Here is a 16,795-nt window from a genome sequence, read left to right as displayed (position 1 = left end):
TATAAAGGCACAAGGCTGCAGGCTGAGTTATACAGGGAACTCTGAGTATCACTCATGTATTATAAGGGATAATGTACCCCCTACTGTAAATGATAAGGATATTAGAAGTCACTGAGGGGTTGTTCTATGGCCATATAAAGGCACAAGGTTGCAGGCTGAGTTATACAGGGAACTCTGAGTATCACTCATGTATTATAAGGGATAATGTACCCCCTACTGTAAATGATAAGGATATTAGAAGTCACTGAGGGGTTGTTCTATGGCCATATAAAGGCACAAGGTTGCAGGCTGAGTTATACAGGGAACTCTGAGTATCACTCATGTATTATAAGGGATAATGTACCCCCTACTGTAAATGATAAGGATATGAGAAGTCACTGAGGGGTTGTTCTGTGACCATATAAAGACACAAGGCTGCAGTTATTAGTACATTAGTTATTTCTTATATAAGAATATAATTCGCAATTAAAGGGAATAATGTGACTCTTCTAAAATATAAGGATATTGTAAATCATCGAGTTGTTCTGTGACTATATAAAGGCTGAAGTTGAAATGTAATATCCTCATCTCAGTGTTACATAATCATTCCATTATTATTATTATTATTATGCATTGTTTATAGGGATATCGTCTATAGGATATTTGTAAGTTCTACAAATAGCGGATCCCATGCGTGTCCTTAGCCCCAGTTCTGTCTTGCGCTGCAGTTACCCATCACTGAGCGATGCTCAAATAAACTCATTATTACCGGCACGGGTGCTGCGCTGATTAAACTCTAAGCCTGTGAATAAGTGATCTAGAACTGAAATGAGCGGCTCCATTAATTTCTCACTTGGGTGAAAGGTTGTGCAATATTAGTGCCGCTGGCCGGAAATTAATCAGCCTGGAAACAATATGAGTTTGCCCCCAACTCGCAGGTTTTACCGACAGCGCCGTACAGTGGGTCTTATTCAGCTCGAGACCGTGACACAAAAGGAATCAGAAGATGAATTCGACAACGAAATATGAAGTCAGAAATAACCCGAATGAAACAGAACACAAGAGCAGATGACACCCCTGTCCTTTCCATATACAGAAATGGGATCCGTTATCCAGAAATCTCAAAATTACAGAAAGGCCGTCTCCCATAGACTCCTTTTTATCCAAATAATCCACATTTTTAAAAATGATTTCCTTTTTCTGTGTAATAATAAAACAGTATCTTGTACTTGATCCCAACTAAAATATAACTAATCCTTATAATCCTTATAATATTAATCCTTATAATATAATCCTTATAATAATGTGTAATAATAAAACAGTCGCTTGTACTTGATCCCAACTAAGATATAATTAACCCTTATTGGAAGCAAAACCAGCCTATTGGGTTTATTTAATGTTTACATGATTTTCTAGTAGACTAAAGGTATGAAGATTCCAAACTATGGAAATATCTGTTATCTGGAACCCCCCAGGTGTCAAGTATTCTGGGTAACAGGTCCCATGCCTGTACTTGACTCATATGAGAAATAAAGGGATCCCTGGTGACTTGCAATCTACATTTGCTCTTGCATTTATACCATGCTTATAAGACAACAGCAGCTGCAAGTGATCCTTGCTGGACCTGTGAGGGCACTGGCTGGGTCCAAGAGCTAGCAATCCCAGCCCCAAACACTTGGTTATATAAAGTAGGTCCAAGCCACCCACACTTCCCAGGACAATAAGATGCTAACTTGAAATGGAGTCTAAGTTGTCTGAAGTTCGCTTGCCCAGAAGCAGTAATGAATAGCAACCAATCAGAAGGTAGAATTTACTGGTCACCTGTTTAAAAGCAAAAATCCTATTGGTTGCTATGTGTTAGGGATGGGTGAAGTTTTTCGCCTCGTTTCGCCGAAAAAATGACGCCCATAGACTTGTATGGCGTTGTGCGTCAAAATAAAAAGACGCGCGGCAAAACAATTTCGCCGCACGTTAAAATTTTTGGGCGTCGGTGACATTTCTCCAGTGGCAAATTTTTGGCGAAACGAAATGGGACAAATTCGCTCATCCCTATGTGTTACTGCTCCTGGGCAAACTTAGTGGCTTTTATTGCATATGGGGGTTGGTGTTTTATGTGCCCCAGGGCAGCGTCCTATGCAGAATGCCTATAGACCACTATATAGGTGCACATTTGCAAACTCCAGTTGTTGCACCTACAACTCCCAGCATGCCCTGGCAGCCTTTGGTTCCATACTGGCGGTGAGTAGGGCTTTAATTACAGCTGTACACCAGCGAATAGGAGCAGGGACATAATTAAAGGTTCACTTATATAAAATATAGCCATGATGATACACATTTAACTTTTTTCCTTAAAGGGATCCTGTCATGGGAAAAAAAATTTGTTTCAAAATAAATCAGTTAATAGTGCTGCTCCAGCAAAATTCTGCACTGAAATCCATTTCTCAAAAGAGCAAACAGATTTTTTTATATTCAGTTTTGAAATCTGACATGGGGCTAGACATATTGTCAGTTTCCCAGCTGCCCCCAGTCATGTGACTTGCATACTGCAAGTTGGAGTCATATCACCTCCCTCCCTTCCCCCCCCCAGCAGCCAAACAAAAGAACAATGGGAAGGTAACCAGATAGCAGCTCCCTAACACAAGATAACAGCTGCCTGGTAGATCTAAGAACAACACTCAATAGTAAAAACCCATGTCCCACTGAGACACATTCAGTTACATTGAGAAGGAAAAACAGCAGCCTGCCAGAAAGCATTTCTCTCCTGAAGTGCAGGCACAAGTCACATGACATGGGGCAGCTGGGAAACTGACAAAATGTCTAGCCCCATGTCAAAAATTGAATATAAAAGAATCTGTTTGCTCTTTTGAGAAATGGATTTCAGTGCAGAATTCTGCTGGAGCAGCACTATTAACTGATTCATTTTGAAAAAAAACATTTTTTTCCCATGACAGTATCCCTTTAATTATAATATTTTTTTCTATAGATATAAAATTTATTGGCATTATAAAAGACTCCCACAGTGTACGGTGTTTGTGCATTTAAATGAGAAGCAGGAATGAATAGAGACTTATTAGACCTGTACAGAAGCTGCGTGACGGCTCTGCGGTTGGCCTACCTTGTGCGGGATGACCAGGGCTGATTTGCTTCTTCTCTACAAATCCCTCCATGCACAGCGCCGCTCCTGAAAGCCACCAAAAAAAAAAAAAAAAGCAGAAAGTCAGAGAAATGGGAATTTTCAGAACATTGCCCCCCACCCTTCTCCTCCTGCTCCCGACACCTGTTTTAAATAATTTTCATCAGGAAACAATGGGTCTCATTTAATGCGACTTCTCGGCACGCCGCTGAGCCTCTGCATTCCTATAGCTATTTCTGAGAGCCTCTCTCTGCCCGGGAAATGGAATTCTGGGAAATGGGATAATTCGATGAAGAATTAAAAGCAGGTTTTTTTTTTCCACATTATATTCTGCTGATCTGAATGGAGACTTAAATGGGACAAGTATCCATGTGATTAAGCACCAGTTGACGTGCTCCTTGTCTGATGGGATTTTCACACCGTCGAATAAGCCCCGTCACAGAGAGCCAACAAACTGCCATCTTGGTCTGTCATTTCTGCCATGCAATCTATAAGTGCATTAATGAATCATAGGGTCCATGGACCTTCACTCTGATTTGGCTTCAGGAAGACTTCCAACTACAAGGTGGAGCCCTCTAACAGGACAACCACAAGGCTGGACAGAGCAAATCGCTTCCTTCAAAGACATTTACACAAAGGTGATTGGTTTAAGCAATCAATGGGCCATATAATTGAAATAATTATGTTTTTACCCTGCAAGTGATCCAAACATAAGATACTAAGTAAGAACTGTAACTGCCATTCCTCTTAAACCCGACAGATGCTCAGATACCTTTTCTGAATGTCACAAAATTCTACTTAAGGCAGGAAAGGCTTTAGCTGGGCTCATACATCAGAGAGCTGTCACCAAAAGGCTTATGTGAGATTACTTTTAATTTTGGCAATCTGTGATATTTGTCATTGAGGGATATCATCTGAGACTTTGTCTAAACTGAAGAACGCTAGAAAGAGAATGTTACTCTACGAGAGATCCCTCAGCACATCCCAACCTCTAGTAGATGAACAGCCCACTTGCCAAACACATGGTTCCAGGCAACTCTTACTGACCCAAAAGCATACATTGCAAGATCTTATGGCTAGGGTGCCCTTCTAGTGAGCTAGTATTGGTCTTCTTACCCTTTAGAATGGAATGTAGTACATGGAAAGAGAATTATGTGACCTACAAGCAACGAGATGTTGTTGTTCCAGTTGTGACTACGCTGTTATGGTTCCATTTCCAGTCATGTTCATCTCACCTCACTACCAGTAACACTAGACCAGTGGTTCCCAAACTATGGGACTGGCCCCTAGCGAGGAGCCCAGAGCAGAGCCCATACCAAAGGACAGTTAGGCATTAGATTTTGCTTTTTTGCTCATCTAAATATTGGCGAGACATAATTTAGAGTAAGGTTTGAGGATTTACACTTATTGTATTTGTGGTCAAAGAAATTATTGATGCTAAAGCTAAATGGTTTATTTATCGAACCATTCTATATTTCTGTAACCTTGTTTTAAGCTAAGGGGGCCCATCCTGAAGAAGATTTGGGGTGAGTGCTTATTTGTACCCTGGGTACCCCTGGAACTATAGCAGGGTGACTGTTAGCCCAATGTTTCTATATATCTGTAACCTTGTTATGAGCTAAGAGGGCCCAGTCTGAAAGCCAGTTAGGGGGAGATTTGGGGTGAGTTCTCATTTGTACCCTGGGTACCCCTGGAACTGTAGCAGGGTGACTGTTACCCCAATGTTTCTATATATCTGTAACCTTGTTATGAGCTAAGAGGGCCCAGCCTGAAGAAGATTCGGGGTGAGTGCTTATTTGTGTCCTGGGTACCCCTGGAACTATAGCAGGGTGACTGTTACCCCAATGTTTCTATATATCTGTAACCTTGTTATGAGCTAAGGGGGCCCAGTCTGAAGGTCAGTTAGGGGGAGATTTGGGGTGAGTGTTTATTTGTACCCTGGGTACCCCTGGAACTATAGCAGGGTGACTGTTACCCCAATGTTTCTATATATCTGTAACCTTGTTATGAGCTAAGAGGGCCCAGTCTGAAGGTCAGTTAGGGGGAGATTTGGGGTGAGTGTTTATTTGTACCCTGGGTACCCCTGGAACTATAGCAGGGTGACTGTTACCCCAATGTTTCTATATATCTGTAACCTTGTTATGAGCTAAGGGGGCCCAGTCTGAAGGTCAGTTAGGGGGAGATTTGGGGTGAGTACTTATTTGTGCCCTGGGTACCCCTGGAACTATAGCAGGGTGATGGGTCATAAGCTAAGGGGCGGCAGTCTGAAGGCCAATTAGGGTGAGATTTGGGGTAAGTGCTTATTTACTGCCCTGGGTACCCCTGGAACTGGATACAAGTTACCCACCTTGTGATGAGTTAAGTAGAGCCAAGACTAAAATTATAACCTCAAAGGTGGTCTTACAGCAAAATAGTCTGAAAGCCTCTGCATCCAAAGCCCCCCAACTCACTAGACTAGACTGTGGCAGGTGATAATGTTGAAAGCCAGACATTCAGAACAGGGGTAGTAACACCTTCTTGAAGGGTAATTAAAACAAAACTTGGAGGGAATTAACCTGTTAATATTATTAGCCTATTAATATTTCTGTTAGACAAACACAAAAGTAAAAGACAAATAACATATTGCGGCATAATTGGAAAGATATAAAGTCTTTATCTGACAATATGGCAGCAACACAGGCCTTGCCCCCCTAACACTAACGTAGACCACACACCAGTTCATAAGACTTTCTTTGTTTCTGTGCGGCCAACAACCCACCCAGCGCACATTTTATGCTCTTTTAATGACTGGCAGATTATTTCCGTACACATTCAAGAAGGCAATTTCCCCATTCCATCTGCAAAGGATACCTGGGACCCTCGGCAATAGTCTGGCCGTGAGGCAAAGCAATGGAAAGACGTTGCACATTTATAAAGAGAGCTTTAGAAAGGGCTCCATCTGCGCGATTGAACCGTCCCCTCAAGCACCAGCAAAGCCTCATCTGATTTATGTATTTATGTTATCAAAGTCAAAGACCATTCCATAAAGCAACACAATTCATGAAAAACCCAAAGCAACATTGAATGTATCGATGATCCTGACATGGACGAGACTGAGGGAGGCACAAAGGTGATGTTTTATGGTGTCGTTTTTATTTCTAAATGACACTGTTTACACTGCAAATAATTCACTGTACAATATAAAATGTTATTCCTGAACCAGCAAGTGTATTTAGTTGTAATATTGGTGTGTAGGTGCATCTCAGGTCATTTTGCCTGGTCATGTGCTTTCAGAAAGAGCCAGCACTTTAGGAGAGAAATGCTTTCTGGCAGGCTGTTGTTTCTCCTACTCAATGTAACTGAATGTGTCTCAGTGGGACCTGGATATTACTATTGAGTGCTGTTCTTAGATCTACCAGGCAGCTGTTATCTTGTGTTAAGGTGGCCATAGACACACAGATCCGATCGTACGAATCGAGGATTCGTATGATTTTCGGATCGTGTGTGGCGTGTCCCGACTTCTTTCATCCGGCGGAGATCGGTCGTTTGGTCGATCGGTCAAGTTTGATTTTGACCCGACCGATGACCGATCCCGCCGGAACCCAGGGCACATCGTAATCGGATCGTTCGGCCATGCGGCCGAACAATCAGATTATACCCGATATAGCCATGTTTGTTAATGGCATATCGGGGAAAGATCCGCTCGTTTGGCAATGTTGCCAAACGAGCAGATCTTTGCATCTATGGCCACCTTTAGGGAGCTGCTATCTGGTAGCATTCACTTCAAGAGTGACTGAAGTTTATCAGAGCACAAGTAACATGACTAGGGGCAGCTGGGAAACTGACAATATATTTAGCCCCATGTCAGATTTCAAAATTAAATATAAAAAAATCTGTTTGCACTTTTGAAAAATGGATTTCAGTGCAGAATTCTGCCGGAGCAGCACTATTAACTGATGCGTTTTGGAAAAAAAAAAAAACATGTTTTCCCATGACAGTATCCCTTTAATCCCTGCATGGGATAGAGACAATAAACAACGGCACATTCCAAGATACAGAAGTGCAGGGGAGCAATGTCGCCTCCTTCTACGTTGAGTCCTGCCAAAGCGCTGACTTAATGTTAAAACAAAGTCTGCATCAGCAAAATATTTTGACAGGAACAAGACTGTTAGTGAAGGAAAGGTCTTATAAGTACATTCAACCTGTCCCAGTCCTTGGCTTGTTGTGAAACATTGGCCACTAGTCAGAGCTTGATACATCTAACACATTGTGCTGCATGCTCGGCTGCGGGAGAGGCCCCTGCAAACTGGGAGAGTCTGGTTTCATCTAGGGGGGGTCATTATTTGCCCTCATTACTGTTCCAGTCAACACAAAGGTCTTTAAAAACTTAAATGCAGGTTCAAGGGCAAATCTAACGATGCACAGTTGCTCCAGCCCTGCTCTGATTTGCAACCGCCACAATTGCACCGTCCAGATGCGAGAACACTTGCAATCTGAAGCAAATCAAGTTGCGCCGCGGATTTGTGGGTGTTGCATGACTTCTGGACAATATACAAGACCCGTGGGTGAGCGCATCGTTATCTATACAAGGCAACACAAATTATGTTTTCTGACCCACAAACGCAAAGGTGATCCCAGAAGTGACTTCACATCTAGGATGACTGAACGTAGAGGATAATACCACTTTATTTTTCCCCACAACCGAAGACCCCAGGACCCATGTAAACAGGTCTATTTGGATTGCCTTGTATAGATAGACATGCACACACCACGGGTCCAGGTCAGACTGCTCCCAGACACTAGATCGGGGTTTCCTGACTGATTTGAGGGTATTCCGAGGATACCCAACCTGACGCAAGGCTCTACCAGACAGTCTATTCAAAAATGGCTTTTGTATCTCTTCTGCACATGTCTGGGGCACCCATTGATGCAACCTGCTGGTGTTGGCAGTAGCTCCAAGGTTCCTGTGCTCCATTCATGAGAAATGGCAGGATAGATACATTGGGCAAAGTCAGGGTTGGACTGGGCTGGTGGGACACCTGGAAAAAACCCGGTGGGCCCCGCTGGCCCAGACCCGCTCCCTGCACAAAGCCGCCAGCACGGCTTCCGACCTCCCTCCTTTGGCCCTCCAAGCACCTGCAAGGAATAGAAGGTAAGCCTGGGATGCCAGAGGGGGGCTTTATGGCCACAAGGCAGTAGCCCCGGTGGACCCCGGGCCCTCCAGTCCAATGCTGGGCAGTGTTTAGAATTTCTGCCTTCTTGTGCTGGCATCTTAGGTTCTCCTTGTCTCTGCGCAGGTTTCCTCCGGGTATTCCAAATAACATACAGGAACACTCATTGGCTCCTGATAAAACTACCCATAGTGTGTGTATGTAATGGGCAGCTTAGAGTGAAAGCTTCACTGCCAATATATTAAAAAAGAAGAACGTGTAGTGGCTGCGACCTGTGCTATACTACGGGCTCGTTCATTGTACCTCGGTCGCTACAGAGGAAAATATATGATCCAAACAGAAGAATTGTTTAGTCAAACTGGTCTAACAGGGATCTCTGGCTCTTCCTTCCCTCTACCCACCACTTTCATTCAGACAATATTAAAGGGCACGTTTTCCTTTCTATGAAAGACCAACTATGACATCAGTGTGAAATATTTACTAACAATCCCTATATTTCTGTTAAAATCCCTCTTGAGCTACCATAACTACATATACATCAACGGGAGAAGCTGCTTTTCTTTTTCTCAAAAAAACAGCAGTTGTGTCACACTTTATGGCCGACATTCTAGCCGTGTGTAAATCTCAGGTAGGAACTGCAACAATGGGTAGTAGCCACTGAGTAGACACCTTGCCAAAGGTGTAAAACCATATGATTATTAACCTCAACTAGGGATGCACCAGATCCACCATTTTTGGATTCGGCCGAATCCCTGAAACCTTTATGAAAGATTTGGCGAATACTGAACCGAAAAGGAAGGGAAAAGGTGGAAAAAACATGTTCTACTTCCTTTTTTTGAGGAAAAGTTACGAGATTTCCCTCCCCGCCACTAATTTTCATATGCAAATTAGGATTTGGAATCCCGAACCGAATCCTGGATTTGGTGCGTCCCTAACGTCGACAAACCCTGTTAAATGAAGCTGCCCCAAACCGAGTCTGTACCTTATTCTCTACAGTTCTTCTCTGCCCAGGACGGTTGCCTGCATCCACCACTACTTCAGCCAAACGTTCCCCTTCCTCGTGCCCATGTCAAGCTTGCAGCCCTCTCTCCAGCGCAATCCATGCCCAGGAGCTCACACGTACGGCTTTAGGCACACTTGGGCCGAGTGAAAATAAACAGAATATTCCATGAAGGAGCAGTTTTGGCCAATAAACACAGAGCTTTTACAAAACTCGCTGCAGAATAAGTGAGCGGACGCTCAGAGAAATGTGAGCTGCTGCATTTTTTTTTCTCCTGCCAATGAAAACAATGAGATCGCTGAGGATGTTTCTGACTTTAAGGATAGAGAAACCAGAGGTGCGGGTTCTGCTAGTCACAGGCTTAACTGCTTCACTGCCAGATCTGATAACCAGCTGCCCCCGGGCTGGCAGTTTATTGTAACAACACCAGGTTGTCACATATTAATCTTCTCCCCACAAGAGGAATTTGCAGAGTGGTTTTAAAAACACCAGATGTTTAATAGATCTGTGTGTCAAATAGAAGTTTTTATAGTTTAAGATATTTCATAATATATTAGCGACCACTCCCTTGACCTAAGTTTGCAGCAAACAAATCCCCTCGAGCTCTCTATCAGCAGAACAACATCAACAGGCCAATCCTCACTCAACTGGTCATTTTTCTAACCTACCTGGATGATTTCTGTCCAAGTATCCATTGGGCAGGTCATCAAGAAGGCCCCATGTTCCATTAAGCAGTCAATGGTCTGGAGCAGTGATGTGTTGGGGACAAGATCTATGTCCCACATCAATCAAACCCACCCAAACTCACGTACCAAACCCACTGGTGATGCCACACGCTCACAAATGACAATGCTACACGATCTGATGGGAAGTCTATCGTTCCCACCAGCAGGACCTGCCAAACAACCAAAATAACCACCTAGTTTTGTGCCCCAAACCTTCCCATCCCACAAGTCTCAGAAACACCCATTCATGATTAGTCTGGAGGGCCAAGTCAGAAGGGTTACAGTGGTTTTTGGATATATTCAGTTGAAGCCCTCACTGGAGGCCCAACCATTGCCCAGGGCCCCCTTATCTCACAAGGATAGGGATACAGGAAAATATTGGTGTAACAGTTACTCAGCTATAGTTGCAAGCATATCTAGGTAGTAACCCAAATCTCACCCTAGGATTTCAGGTGTATCTAGTTACTACTCATTCTACTATACGGTATCTATCCCTAAATGACCAACAAGCTTGGACTTTCAGGTAAATCTCAAGAAGTTATTGCTCATTCTACCCAAATCTTGCCCTAAAATCAGTGCTGTCCAACTGGTGGCCCTTGTGTGGCCCCCACATGAAAGTCTGCCTACTGTGACTGTTTACCTTGTGTATGGTTTAAAAGGTATCAGTACAGAGATTAACTGGCCCCTGCATTGTGTAAACCTCAAATTAAGACACTCCTGCATTGTTGACACATGCAACACCTCTATTGTTCACACCCCTAAAGCAGTGTACTGTTTACACCTCAGAACCACACTATTAGTGCCCACATTGTCCACACCTCAGCAAATCAGCATTGTACCACTGTATGTAGCACAGTATGAATTGTTCATCTTAGTCCTAATAGGTTTCCCTGTCTCCTGCTGTATTTTGCCTTCTCTATACCCCCTGCATGTGCCATACTCTGTTTGCACTATGCTCCCATGTGTGTGCCCTACTCTGCCTGGTAGACGTAAGCCTGGTAGGGTGTGTTCTGGGGGTTTGTTAGCATTTGGAAAATGTTGTTAGGGGCCCCTAATGTGCCTCCACCACCCTTTAGGGGCCTCCGCCACATAGACCAGAAAAATTCTGGCCCTCCATACCACAGAAGTTGGACAACACTACCCAAAATCACCATCAAGCTCAGCTGTCAGGTGTATCTAGAAGGCTTAATGCTCATTCTATCGGTCTCGCCCAAAATCACCATCAATCTCAGTTAGAAGGCTTATCTTGAAGGCTTAATGCTCTTTCTATCCACTTTTCCTCTCTAGCCCCCTTCACTCTCTAGCCCCCCTTCACTCTCTAGCCCCCCTTCACTCTCTAGCCCCCCTTCACTCTCTAGCCCCCCTTCACTCTCTAGCCCCCTTCTCTCTAGCCTCCCTCAGAGTATTTTATCTAAGTGAGCGACCTCATCATCCACCTAAAGTCTCTATTGTGCAGCCAAACTACATATGAATTTACTGCTCCAAGGTGTTCCCTGTTGGGCCAACATCCTTTCATCACCTTTTCACTTTCTATCATTATGTTAAATTATAAGTGAGCTTTAATTCGCCCGGTTGCTCACTCACCTGCAATGACATGACTGTGCCACGGAGGTGAGGCGGATGCTATGACTTCAGCGTTTAATTAAGAAGGGAGTTGACAGCCCTCCTTGAAAAAAATGGGGACAATCTATGAAGTTCAGTTCTCCTGCTGCCTGTAATTTGGATTTACATGATACAGATTCCTTATAAATGACTCACTGAATGCACACAATGAAAAAATGGCTGACAATTAAATGAGCCATGTACTTTACAAGTACATTAGAGGACATTATAGACAAATGGCAGGGGACCTTTTTACCCATAAAGTGGATCACCGTACCAGAGGCCTCCCCTTTAGACTAGAAGAAAAGAACTTTCATTTGAAGCAACGTAGGGGGTTCTTCACAGTCAGGACAGTGAGGTTGGGGAATGCACTGCCGGGTGATGTTGTGATGCTGATTCAGTTAATGCCTTTAAGAATGGCTTGGATGATTTTTTGGACAGACATAATATTAAAGGCTATTGTGATACTAAACTCTATAGTTAATATAGGTATGGGTATATAGAATTTTAATTAAAAGTAGGGAGGGGTGTGTGTATGGATGCTGGGTTTTCATTTGGAGGGGTTGAACTTGATGGACTTTGTCTTTTTTCAACCCAATTTAACTATGTAACTATGTAACTATGTAACTATGTAACTATGTAACTATGTAACTATGTAACTATGTAGGGTGGTACCCCTCTGTGCCGTGCGCTTGTGCCCTTATTCACACATATGCCATGGACCCCCCAATCTTTGTCATAAGGGCTCATTCCCAATATTCCATTCCCGGCGCTATTGATAGAGGTAATCGCATTGCTGCCATGTAACTTGTGTTGAGTTCCAAAGCGACTCTCCAGCAAGTTGTAATGAATTGCAATTTGGTTGACAGTTCCCCTGTAACCCTAGCTAAGACCACAACATGTGCGGAGGGTACGTGCAAGTGGCACACTTCTACTAAATTGCTGCTTGCAGATCCTCTCTTTTGCTCGGCCCCCTGTGGGCCAGCCCGATACCCGCAGGTTTACCCACGCACCCCCCCTTTCCGGGTCGACCATCTAAATGCCAGCTTCCGACATCTGGGTCGAACTTTTATAGATCGGAAGATCGGTCGGAAGTCGAGCACGTGTAGTGGAGGAGCGGGTTTTGGGCAGGTGCGGGTTGGGAAAAGCCCGACCCACACATCACTACTGGATGCGGCCACAGCAGGGGTGGGGTAAATAACCTTGGAGGGATACAACCCGCTGGCCATAGTTCGAGGAAACCCTGCCTTTAATGAATTAAAGAGGATAAGAGGAACTTACCCTTTAAAAGCCTGCCATTCCTCGGATCCACACAGAAGTCGGGAGAGAGATTCATTTCACAGTTAATCTGTGTGTTCCAATGCCGGAATGGTAACGGCCTTATCTCTTTCCACGGACAGCAGGCGGAATGAACGCCCCCCAAACATTCTGAAGGGCACGGTATCTTTACCAGCAAGGAATTACTACCCGGAGCCCAGATAAGAATGTTTTCTGGCAGAAAATTGGTGCATCTCATTTTCACCCCTCGCCCCAATAAATCTTAGAGCTGCCTGGCACTTTTATAATGGAAACAGGTTCAACTGAGCAATAACAGAGAAGGATATTGGATCTGTCCTCCATTCACTCACCAAACCGGGTACTGGTTACTGCCTGTGCAAAGTCAACACAAGCCATTCCAGGTGTACAGGTATGGGATCCGTTATCTGGAAGCCCATTATCCAGAAAGCTCTGAATTACATAAAGGTCTTCTCTCATAGACTTTTATCCGAATAATCCAAATTATTCTCATAATAATAAAACAGTAACTTGTACTTGATCCCAACTAAGATATAATTAATCCTTATTGGAGGCAAAACCAGCCTATTGGGTTTATTTCATGTTTATATGATTTTCTAGTAGCCTTAAGGTGAGGTTTATTTACAGGCATGGAATTACTTTTCACTTTCTCCACAAAACATACCTATGTATTATCACTCGGCACCAAATAATCCATTCCCAGCAGGTGCCCCGAGCTATAAATATCCCTCCCATGCAGATAAAGGAGTCTGAGTAACTTCTCCTGGTACAGAGACACCAAGTAAGTGCTCAGCTCTTGGACAAGTAAGGAAGGGAACAACTAAATTGGAAGCGGTCGGGTTTTTTTCAAAACACATCAGTTAATAGTGCTGCTCCAGCAGAATTCTGCACTGAAATCCGTTTCTCAAAAGAGCAAACAGATTTTTTAATATTTTATTTTGAAATTTGACATTGGGCTAGACATATTGTCAGTTTCCCAGTTTCCCCCAGTCATGTGATTTGTGCTCTGATAAACTTCAGTCACTCTTTACTGCAAGTTGGAGTGATATCACCCCCCCCCCCCCCCCCGATAGCAGCTCCCTAACACAAGATAACAGCTGCCTGGTAGATCTAAGAACAGCACTCAATAGTAAAATCCAGGTCCCACTGAGACACATTCAGTCACATTGAGTAGGAGAAACAACAGCCTGCCAGAAAGCAGTTCCAACTTAAAGTGCTGACTCTTTCTGAAAGCACATGACCAGGCAAAATGACCTGAGATGCACCTACACCCCAATATTACAACTAAATACACTTGCTGGTTCAGGAATGACATTTTATATTGTAGAGTGAATTATTTGCAGTGTAATTTAGAAATAAAAAAAGACATCATAAAAATCATGACGAATCCCTTTTAAGGGAACACCTGATGTTTTTATACATCCAAAGTCTTTTCATGACAGTGAGGCACAGGCAGCCCGTCGCTAGCTGGGAGTTACAGTTCTGAACGAACCACAGATAACAAGAGCCCATTTAAGCACCCTGTGTGCCAAATCCCACAATGCCAAATTAGGGGGAGGGGGAGATTTTGCAGGTTCCTAATTAGTTTCACTGTTTGGCTCTTACCTGAGACATAAATACTTAATCTGCAGCCCATCTGTCACATCCGGAGGGGGATGAGCCCCCCTGCAACTGCCACCCTACTATCACTCCACCATGAGGGCCCGGCACATCACTTGCTCCACAGCAAACACAGCTGACAGGCACATGAATGTTTTAAGAGTGCATTCAGCAGCACAGGAGGGAGTTTATAGCAGCGCTTTAATCATACATTTATGCTTCTGCTGAATAAAGTCTATGGCACCCACACGTCTCTTTAACAGCTTAGCCTGACCAAACGCATACCTCCTAATTGTCCCGTTCTTCGCCGGGACAGGTCAGCAGTCCCAATTGTTACTGAAATGTCCCGACTTTCCCTTTAATCTCCTGCACTGAACAGCCAGAAAAAGATACTAAGTTTATAACTTAAATCGGCTTTTGGCAGAGAGCCCAGAATAAGTGGCAGGTGCACTTAGATACTTTTGTAACAATTTAAGAGAAGCAAAAAACAATTGTAACAATTTAAGATAAGCGGATCTCTTGGAGAAACTGTGACTTGCAGTTTAAAGGGCAATTCAACTTCATTCGCAAAACTGTAATAACACATTAAAACCACAGAAATGTGTTCAAACTTTCATACCCTGCCAAATTTTGTAAAATGAACATGGCAATTAGGGGGTTCTGGCCACAAAAAACGGGTGTGGTCAGAAAAATGTCACTGCACTCCGAGAGCCAAATTTTTTTTCCTCTTTCTATTTGGGAGGTATGCAAATAGCATGCACAGTACAGCACCACTGCACCCCTTTATTATACCAGTATGGAACTGTACAGAACTTTCCCCACCATGCTGCCCAATTAGTACCAGTTCTAAAAAGCCCTATGTTCACCGATGCCGATGAGATCCAAATGTGCCCGTTGGCGATCAGATGGCATCATAACGCAGCAAATTTTAAATATACTTCTAAGTCACATAAGAAGGTCTGTTTTCACCCTGTACCCTAACACAGAACTAGGTTTGAACCCATGGGATTGTGAATTCTTAAACAAAGTTATTACTTATTTATTAATTTTTATATACAGGTATGGGATCCATTATCTTGAAACCCGTTCGCCAGAAAGTTCTGAATTACAAGATGGCCGTCTCCCATAGACTCCACTTTTATCCAAATAACTAAATTATTAAGAATGATTTCCTTTTTCTGTGTAATAATAAAACAGTAGCTTGTACTTGATCCCAACTAAGATATAATTCATCCTTATTGGAAGCAAAGCCAGCCTATTGGTTATAGGATTTTATATGATTTTTTAGTAGCGTTAAGGTAAAGAGATCCAATTTATGGACAGATCCCATATCCGAAAAACCCCAGGTTCCAAACATTCTGGATAATTAGTCCTATACCTGTATTACTTTAAGGACTTGCAATGTTTTTTGACTATTTAAAAATGCCAAGGCGCAACTACAGAGGAAGCAGACCCTGTGGCAGGAGGTATTAATAATTAATAATTAGCAATTTCAATATATATTGGTAAAAAAAAGGACAATCTCTGGTTATGTTGGGGCCCTGAAATTAATTTGCTGTGGCCCAGTAGCATCTAGTTATACCCCTGAATGGGGCCGCAGATAAAAAAGGTGTATCCCATGACGAACGATGTTCTGCTCTTCAGCGTCTTTCACTCGTCGAGGAATTGCTATGAAACTAATCACAAAAGCCATTGGCACCTAAAGCACCCTGTGGGCAGTTTCTAGTTTAGAATATTCCCTTCCTGAAATTATTAGTGAACATTAGACGCTTTCCACATCCGAAGCATAGGCACGGATTGCAATATGGCCGCTGGTGTTCACTGGTTGCTTTCAAGCTCATGGGAAGAGATGGAGGATCTATTAATGAAGAGAAATGCCTCATACCTATATTAGGTTTAATTAATAAAAACAATCCTGCTGGCTACGCCAATGATACGCGCACCCCTAGTGTTATAAATAGATGTGGCTAGGCTTTGTTTCTTTTATGACAGACACAGAACGGGGGGCAAGGAAATGATCCACGCAGAGGCAAAATGCCTAATGGCTAAATAAAAGACACAATATAAATTTGGCTTCATTAGGAACACGGGACCTTTGTTTTTGAAATAGACTCTCCCATCCATTAAATTACAATATCCAGGATACAAATAAATTAATGTTGCATTGAGCTGGAACAGAATCTGTGAACGAGAGCTTTCCCCTCATTAAATCAATTGTGCTTCCATAATTAGTCAAACAACATCAATGCTGAGGCTAGTTATATAACTATCAGTGTGATTATGTGATACTTCACTTGCAATTTTATTTTTC

General features: G+C 43.1%; 1 protein-coding gene across 3 annotated transcripts in view; it reads right to left on the bottom strand.

Annotated features, from left to right (window-relative positions):
* Positions 1 to 16,795, bottom strand: part of LOC108702563 (protein TANC2) — a 200,926-nt gene that overhangs the window by 153,303 nt on the left and 30,828 nt on the right. For all 3 annotated transcript variants that reach the window (XM_041578957.1, XM_041578953.1, XM_041578954.1), the window contains exon 2: positions 3,095 to 3,160. In XM_041578957.1, the coding sequence (XP_041434891.1) occupies positions 3,095 to 3,146 (52 nt within the window). In that variant the 5' untranslated portion in view covers positions 3,147 to 3,160. The remainder of the gene's footprint in view (positions 1 to 3,094; positions 3,161 to 16,795) is intronic.

Source organism: Xenopus laevis, chromosome 9_10S (assembly GCF_017654675.1).
Source record: "Xenopus laevis strain J_2021 chromosome 9_10S, Xenopus_laevis_v10.1, whole genome shotgun sequence".
Classification (NCBI taxonomy): domain Eukaryota; kingdom Metazoa; phylum Chordata; class Amphibia; order Anura; family Pipidae; genus Xenopus; species Xenopus laevis.
This window is presented reverse-complemented; position numbering and strand designations above follow the sequence as displayed.